The following is a 7,963-nucleotide window of genomic DNA, read 5'->3' on the forward strand; positions in this document are numbered from 1 at the left end:
AAGGTGGCTCCAAGGCCATATTTCCAGTACCAGTAAGGAGTGACCTGACTCGCGAAGTACCCACGCCACCTTTGGAAAGCCCCTAGGACAGACACGACCCGGGAGAGGGCCACATCCCAGGGATAATCCACGTGCATGGTACGAGAGGAAGGTTGAGATACTCCCAGGGCGAGTGACTAAGGGCTGGGGCGCATGAGTTGGCACCCAGGTAGTCACCCCCTGCGCCGGATGCACGTCGAGGAGGGAAGACTTACGCGTTGGGATTTCCCTAAGTTGGGTTACAGTGTCGTAAGGCCTTCCACGTGGAGTTGCGCTTAAGTCAGAGAAGCCACGTGGCAGTAAGCACTGAAACCCAAGGTATATAAGCTTTTCTGGAAGCTTAGTAAGGTACGTTCTAATCATTTGCACGCTTACACACTGTACGCACTAGTGATTTGAGTACCAGAGAGAAGTTCTTTAGAATACAGTTACGCGCCTTCAGAACATCGCATTTACGGTGTTCCAATACGGAGGTGCATAGTGTTTTCTGCCTACTGACTTAATCGTCGGAGTGCAAATGGCCGCGAGGGCGTCCTTTGTTCTCTCTGTTTCAGGTACTCATGGCAGTGTAGGGTGAAGATCTGGAATCAAGACGAAGGTGTCCTTGATACGCGAGTCACAGCTACGCACGAAGCACATTCTGGTCGACCGGCAGGAACATTTGGCGCCCACCATGGGGCCGATTTAAAACATCAATCCCACTGCAAGATTGTGAAAGGTTCAGTAGTAGATTTGGAGAAAGTTCTCCAAGAATCTTGCAAGTTTCACCGTTCATCTTGAAGTTTACGCAGTTTCACAGATTGTTTTCGGTCTTGTTCAAGTTTTCTTTGTTCGTCTTTGAAGTTTCACTCAGATCCACCGTTTGTTCGTGGTTTTGCACAGTTTCACCGATCGTTTTCCAGTTTGGCTCAGTTTCTACCGATTCTTTTCAGTCTTAATCAGTTCCTTCCGTTCGTTTCTCAGTTTTCTTGAGTTTCTATCGTTCGTTTGCATTTCCGCTCCGTTTTCACCGGAGGATTTTCAAGAATCACCGTCATAGTTCAAGGTTCTTCAAGAAACTGCAAGAAATGAGGACAACAAGGCAAAGTTCGACTCACGCTGAGAGTGATGACATGACCATGCACCAGGTCATGGAGATGATGCAAGGCCTGCTGGAAGCAATGGCGGCATCAAAGGCTGAGCAAGAGCGTATACAGGCGGATCTGGCGGCGTCGCATGCAAGGAATGAAGAGTTGTGTCGCGTGAACGAGGAGTTGCGGAACCACCCTGGGAGTCGTGAAGCAGAAGATCGCGAATGTTTCACGCCACCTAGGGAGTTCTCCACGCTGTTCTCACAGTCGATCAGGGAGGCAGTGATCCCTCACACGTTCGTGGGTCCCAAGGTGACTTTCACGGGGATGGAAGACCCCGAGGCACACCTCACTGCTTTCCACACGCAGATGATTCTAGTAGGCGGTTCTGACGCCGTGAGGTGCAAGCTTTTCATGAGCACGCTGACTGGAATGGCCATGGATTGGTTTATCAGCCTTCCAGATGGCCATATTACCTCCTTCGCAGCGCTCTCACAACTGTTCCGGGAGCAGTACATTGCGAACCGGCCCCCTCCAGCGGTGTCATATGATCTTTTTGACGTGAAGCAGTATCAAGGCGAGACCTTGAAAGAGTATATCAACCGCTTCGGGGCGCAGGTGGTGAAGGTTGGCACCACGGAGGAGCCAATGATTGTTTACACGTTCAGGAAAGGGATGTGCCCTGGACCTTTCTGTGAATCAATCATCCGAAGCCACCCCCGAACCTTTGCAGAAATAAGGCGTCGCGTGGTGGAGCACATCGCAACAGAGGGCGAGGTGTGTGAGAAGCGTATAAGTGTTGCACCAGCACGCCCAAGAGCGTCGTCGCGTGCACAACCCGCCAGGGTGAACGAGGCCGCGACTGGAAGGAAGGGTCAAGAGAGGGAGCGCCCGTACGAGGCGAGGAGGCCCCAGGTGAGGGGGCGATAGGAGGGGAATAGGCCGTTGAGGCATAATTTTGTGGTGGAGTTGAAAGTTTCAATCGTCGTGCCTAACATAGCAGACAGGCTGAGGCCCCACAAGGATGCGTGGTGCGAGTTCCACCAAGCATTCGGGCATCACATCAACAACTGTTTGGCGCTGGGCCATCAGTTGGACGAGTTGGTAAAGAGTGGGTTCCTTAAGGACTATCTGGCCAGGTCTTCTACAGCCACGACCCTGACAGTACCAGAAGAGGATCAGGCACACGAGATGCCGATCCATGGAGAAGTGCACACCATCTTCGGTGGCTTCTCAGGAGGAGGATGCACTGCCTCTCAGCGCAAGAGTTATGTGCGCTCGGTGAACTCAGTAGCTGAAGAAGGACTGGATGACCCGTGGGAGTTAGACCTTGTGTTTACAAAGGCTGACCTGCGCGACGTCGTCCCCCATGACAATGACCCCGTGGTCATTTCGGTCGTCACCGCTGGGAGGAGGGTACACCGAGTCCTCGTGGACCAGGGCAGATCCGCAAATGTAATGTTCTGGTCCACCTTTAACAAGCTGCAGTTGTCCCCTGATCTGCTGAGGCCATACACAGGATGTCTGTATGGGTTCGCAGGGGACCAAGTGGAGGACGACGTTTACAGATGGAACGACGTCACGTACTGAGAGCATCCGATACCTAGTTGTGAACGACAATTCAGCCTACAACATTTTGTTGGGAAGGCCTGCGTTGAATAGGCTAAGGGCAGTGGCTTCCACACGCCACATGAAGATGAAGTTGCCAGATCTTAGTGGTCGGGTGATCGTGATCAAGTCAGATCAGGAGGAGGCCCGGAAGTGCTATGAGAATAGCCTAAAAACAAAAAGGGGAGTGGTTATGGTGATGGAACGCTCGCCCATTGCAGATACGCCTATGGAGGTGGAGCCTTTGGAGGAGGCAGAACCCGTGGAGGCGACGCCTGCCGAGGCCGTGCCCGTGGAGGAAGCACCCAGGGAGGGTGCACCCTTAGAAGGAGTACCTGGGGAGGCCTCGCCCATGGAAGAAGTATCCAGGGATGCCTCGCCCATGGAAGAAGTATCCGGGAATGTCTCGCCCGCAAAGGCGACACCTAGAAGAGAAGGTCGTGGAAGTGAGTCTCGCGCTGAGAGCGCTCGGGACAGGCGACCCGAGCCGGTAGAAAACGTGGTGGAGAGGCAAATTGGGGGTATGATCTTCAACTTGGGGCGACTGCTGAGTCAAGAGGAGCAGGATGAGGTGGCGGCGGTAATCTCGCGCCACCTGGACGCATTTGCATGGTTCGCCTCGGACATGCCAGGCATCGACCCAGATTTTCTGTGCCACCATCTCTCCATGGACCCTAAGGTTCGCCCTGTACGATAGAGAAGGAGGAAGTTCAATGAAGAGAGGCGCCTCGTCGTGCAGGAAGAAACAAAGAAGCTGTTGAGCGCCGGACACATCAGGGAAATTCAGTACCCTGAGTGGCTGGCTAATGTGGTCTTAGTGAAGAAGGCGAATGGAAAGTGGAGGATGTGCGTAAACTTCACAGACCTGAACAAGGCGTGCCCCAAGGACTCGTATCCTCTGCCCAGCATCGACGCGTTGGTAGACAGCGCCTCGGGCTGTAAAATACTGAGTTTCTTGGATGCATTCTCGGGGTACAATCAGATCAACATGCATCCACGCGATGAGAGCAAAACGGCGTTCATGATCGAGACGTGTAGTTACTGCTACAAGGTCATGCCGTTCGGGCTGAAGAATGCAGGCGCCAACTACCAGAGGTTAATGGATAGGATTCTTGCACCTATGCTGGGAAGGAACATGCAAGCCTACGTCGATGACATGGTGGTGACCTCCTAGGAAAGAGGGCGACACACAGCTAATCTGGAAGAGCTGTTCGCCACGATAGCTAAGTACCGCCTCAAGCTGAACCCACAGAAATGCGTCTTTAGGGTGGAGGTGAGAAAGTTTCTGGGATTCATGCTCACTGAGCGGGGAATAGAGGCGAACCCCGATAAGTGTGCAACAATCATCGCCATGCGGAGCCCAACCTCAATAAAGGAAGTGCAGCAGTTGACGGGGGGCATGGTGGCCTTGTCAAGGTTCGTATCCGCTGGTGGAGATAAAGGCCACCCATATTTTCAGTGCCTGAAAAGGAACAACCACTTCGTATGGACAGGGGAGTGTGAGACAACTTTCCTCAGGCTGAAGGAGTACCTGGCGACGCCTCCCGTGCTATGCAAGCTGCGGGCAGGCGAGCCCCTCCGTTTGTATTTCGCAGTAACGGAATGGGCCATCAGCTCTGTGCTGGTTCAAGAGTAGGATCAGGTGCCGAGGCCTATATACTTCGTCAGCAAGGTCTTGCAGGGGCCGAAAATGAGGTATCAATCGTTGGAGAAGGCGGCGCTGGCAGTGGTGTTCTCGGCTAGGAGGCTTCGCCACTATTTCCAAAGCTTTACGGTGGTGGTAATGACGAACCTCCCTATCCAGAAGGTGTTGCAGAAGCCAGACGTCGCAGGAAGAATGGTTCTTTGGGCGGTAGAGTTGTCTGAGTTCGATATCCAGTATGAACCCAGGGGGTCCATCAAGGGGCAAGTATACGCTGACTTCTTGGCAGAACTCTCGCCCGAAAGCACACAGCAAGAGATGGAGGTAGGCTCGCAGTGGATGCTTTCGGTGGATGGATCCTCCAATCAACAGGGAAGCGGCGCTAGGATAGTCTTGGAGGGGCCCAACGGGGTGTTGATTAGCAAGCCCTGCGGTTCGCCTTCAAGGCGAGCAACAACTAGGCAGAGTACGAGGCCCTGATCCCCGGAATGCTTTTAGCCAAGGAGATGGGCACGTGAAGCCTCTTGGAGAAGAGTGACTCGCAGCTGGTCACGACGCAGGTGACCGGGGAGTATCAAGCAAAGGACCCGTAGATGGCTGCGTATTTAAGGTACGTCCAAGTGCTGAAGGGAGCTTTCGCTGCGTTTGAGTTGGTGCATGTCCCGAGAGAGCAAAATGCCCGTGTTGACCTGCTCGCCAAGCTGGCCAGCTCAGGCAACAGGGGAAGGCAGAGGATAGTCATCCAGGAGACCCTCAAGACGTTGCGAAAGTTTGTAGCAGACAATAGGGTGGATGTGCTCCATGTCAGCACGACTAGGGGAAAGTCGAAGAGCCATCAGTCTTTGATTCAAGACACGGCGAGAGTTGCCAGCATCAGTGTTTATCCGGCTTCGCCCGAAGAAGAGGATCATATGCAGGTGTGCGTCTTAGAAGAAGGGGACACATGGATGACGCCCTATAGGCGCTACGTCGCAGATGGGATCCTCCCAACAGAGCCTGGAGAGGGCAAGAGAATAAAGAAGAACTCCGCGAGGTACACTCTCGTGGATGGAGCATTATTCAGGCACGGGTTCATGCACCCGATTCTAACATGTGTGAGTGGAGACGAGTGCACTAGGATAATGTCTGAGCTCCACGAAGGGATCTGCGGAAGCCATGTAGGGGGGAGGTTGTTGGCATCCAAGGTGATCCGTTCAGGGTTCTACTGGCCGTCAGTAAGGGATGATTGTGTGAGGTACGCCGAGCGATGCAAGCAGTGCCAAATGCATGCTGACTGGCACAAGGCGCCCTCAGAAGAGCTGAGGTCAATTTATAGCCCGTGGCCTTTCCACACATGGGGAATTGACATTCTGGGGCCCTTCCCTTTGGCGATAAGGCAGATGAAGTACTTGATCATAGCCATCGAGTACTTCACAAAGTTGGTAGAAGCAGAACCGGTGGCGTAGATCACCGCACACAAGGTACAACATTTCGTTTGGAAAAACATTGTGTGTCGCTTCGGTGTACCGAGGCGTCTCGTTTCAGATAACGGTACCCAGTTTGCCAGCCTACAAATGGGTAAGTTGTGTTGAAAAGTGGGCATCAAGCAGGTGTTCACATCTGTCGAACACCCCCAAACGAACGGGCAGATGGAGTCCGCAAACAGAATTTTATTGAGGGGTTTGAAGAAGAGGCTTGAGAAAGCCAAATGAGCTTGGGCGGAAGAAGTACCAAGGATTGTGTGGGCTTACCACACCATGCCCCAGTCTTCCACCATGGAGACGCTGTTCAGCCTACTGTACGTGTCGGATGCCATGATCCCAGTGGAAATTCATGAGAGCTCGCCCCGTTTCCAAAGCTTTGTGGCAGAGGAGTCCAATGAGGAGAGGAGGGTGAACCTAGACCTATTGGACGAGGCCAGGGAAGAGGCGAGAATAAAGGTTGAAGTTGTGAAGAGAAGGGTGGAGCATCAGTACAGCTCCAAGGTGAAGCCGCGACAGTTCAAAGTAGATGACTTGGTCATGCGAAAGGCTCATCCATATGAGTTGGAGAACAAGCTGTCTCCCAAGTGGACCGGGCCCTTTAGAGTAACCGAGGCTAAGGGGAACGGTTCGTACAAGCTTGAGACTCTGGAAGGAGGCCCCATTCCACACACCTGGAACGCAGCTAATTTAAAGTTTTACTTTAGTTAAAAACTTTATGTAGTACACAGTTTAAAGGGGACACTCTTTTTCCCTTTCGGGGGATTTTTAATGAGGTCACCCAAGTAAAAATCAGTTCAAGTACACATTGTGTCAAATTTCCTTTTCTCGCAATGTAAAGAAACGCTAAAGGGAAGGGGCGGGGTTCATTAAGAAACGAACCCGCCACCATGGTGTGTAGACACCTCAGCAGGAGTGACGCGGATATCTCCTCTGGGCATGGACACCAAGCGCGCGAGCCAACTTGGACGTGTAGACACCCCAAAGGGAGTGGCGGGAGCTCACTCTTCGGGCGTGGGCATCAAGTTTGAAAGGTACGCATAGCAAAGTTAAAATCCGGGCGTTTAGTCCCTGGGCAGGGGTTAACAGATTCCTTCAGGACGCCCCCTCCCCAGGTAAGAACGGCTAGCCTCGGTGTCTAATGCCTAGACACCTCGCAAGGAAGTGGTGGGGGGCGTTTCCTTCGAGTGTGGGCATCAGGCAATGAGGAAGTTTAGAGCAGTGGAGAGCCAGGCGACTTGGTGCAGATACATGCTATGTAAGAGAAGCGCCATCCTTCGGGAAACCTTCTCCTTAGGCGTAATCACCAAAGTCCCAGGTCATCTTGGTGTTTAGACACACCGGGGACGATACGACACTGCTTTCAGCATGCCTCTCCTCGGGCGTGGGCACCAAGAACACTGATCGCCTTGGTGTTTTTAGACACCCCAAGGACGATACGACATTGCTTTCGGGCAGGCCTCTCCTCGGGCGTGGGCACCAAGTGCGCAGAGATAAGGGCTAGTTGCCTTGGCGTTTAGACACCCCGAGAGCGATACGACACTACTTTTAGCAAACCTCTCCTAGGGCGTGGGCACCAAAGCGCAACTTTGTCCCAAGTGTTTAGACACACTGAGGACGAAACGACCTTGCATTCAGCAGGTCTCTCCTCGAGCGTGGGCACCCAGTACAGGTAAGCAGGCTTCGGCCAAGATAAGTCATCCTTCGCCCTTGAGCGATGATGAGTCCAGAAGAGCTAAGTCCTCCCTCGCCCTCGAGCGATGTTGAGGCCAGGGAAGAGATGAGTCCTTTTTCATCTTAAGTCATGACGAGGCCATTAACACCTTCGGTGGCAGGCGCTTCGGGGCCACGAAGGATAAGCAAAGATCAAGCCAAAGTTCATTACGAGTTAAAGAAGCAGAAGGAATTCGAAGAACAAGAGGAAAGTATAGATCAAAGCAAGGAGAGTCAACGGTAAATGCGAAGATAAAACACAAACACGATTACCAAGCAGTGAGAGAAGAGAAGAGTACACAAGAATATGAAGTTAAGATGACCAATTTTATTCAAGTGTGGCGATACAAAGAAACAAGTGTTTACAGAGTTACAAAATAGAGAAAGGAGGCTAATCCTCAAGAACCTCTACAGGCACGATTTGGTTGAGG

General features: G+C 52.6%; 2 protein-coding genes across 2 annotated transcripts; both read left to right on the forward strand.

The window, feature by feature from the left end:
• The first annotated feature begins 1,106 nt into the window (after positions 1 to 1,106).
• LOC137829092 (uncharacterized) lies at positions 1,107 to 2,699 on the forward strand. Its single transcript, XM_068635887.1, has 2 exons — positions 1,107 to 1,803; positions 2,086 to 2,699. The coding sequence occupies exons 1-2, from the start codon at positions 1,107 to 1,109 to the stop codon at positions 2,697 to 2,699; spliced, it is 1,311 nt and encodes a 436-aa protein (XP_068491988.1).
• Positions 2,700 to 6,095: 3,396 nt separating this feature from the next.
• LOC137829093 (uncharacterized) lies at positions 6,096 to 6,530 on the forward strand. Its single transcript, XM_068635888.1, has one exon. It carries the CDS (start codon positions 6,096 to 6,098, stop codon positions 6,528 to 6,530), a length of 435 nt encoding a protein of 144 aa, XP_068491989.1.
• Positions 6,531 to 7,963: the final 1,433 nt, after the last annotated feature.

This window comes from Phaseolus vulgaris, chromosome 7 (genome assembly GCF_000499845.2).
Source record: "Phaseolus vulgaris cultivar G19833 chromosome 7, P. vulgaris v2.0, whole genome shotgun sequence".
Taxonomy (NCBI): Eukaryota; Viridiplantae; Streptophyta; class Magnoliopsida; order Fabales; family Fabaceae; genus Phaseolus; species Phaseolus vulgaris.

Bases quoted from the DNA above. Each gene is read 5' to 3' on its own strand.
- LOC137829093 (XM_068635888.1), top strand. From the start codon at position 6,096: ATGCCCCAGTCTTCCACCATGGAGACGCTGTTCAGCCTACTGTACGTG.
- LOC137829092 (XM_068635887.1), top strand. From the start codon at position 1,107: ATGAGGACAACAAGGCAAAGTTCGACTCACGCTGAGAGTGATGACATG. The intron at 1,804-2,085 runs GTGAATCAATCA...TGGAGTTGAAAG, and splicing joins GATGTGCCCTGGACCTTTCT to TTTCAATCGTCGTGCCTAAC.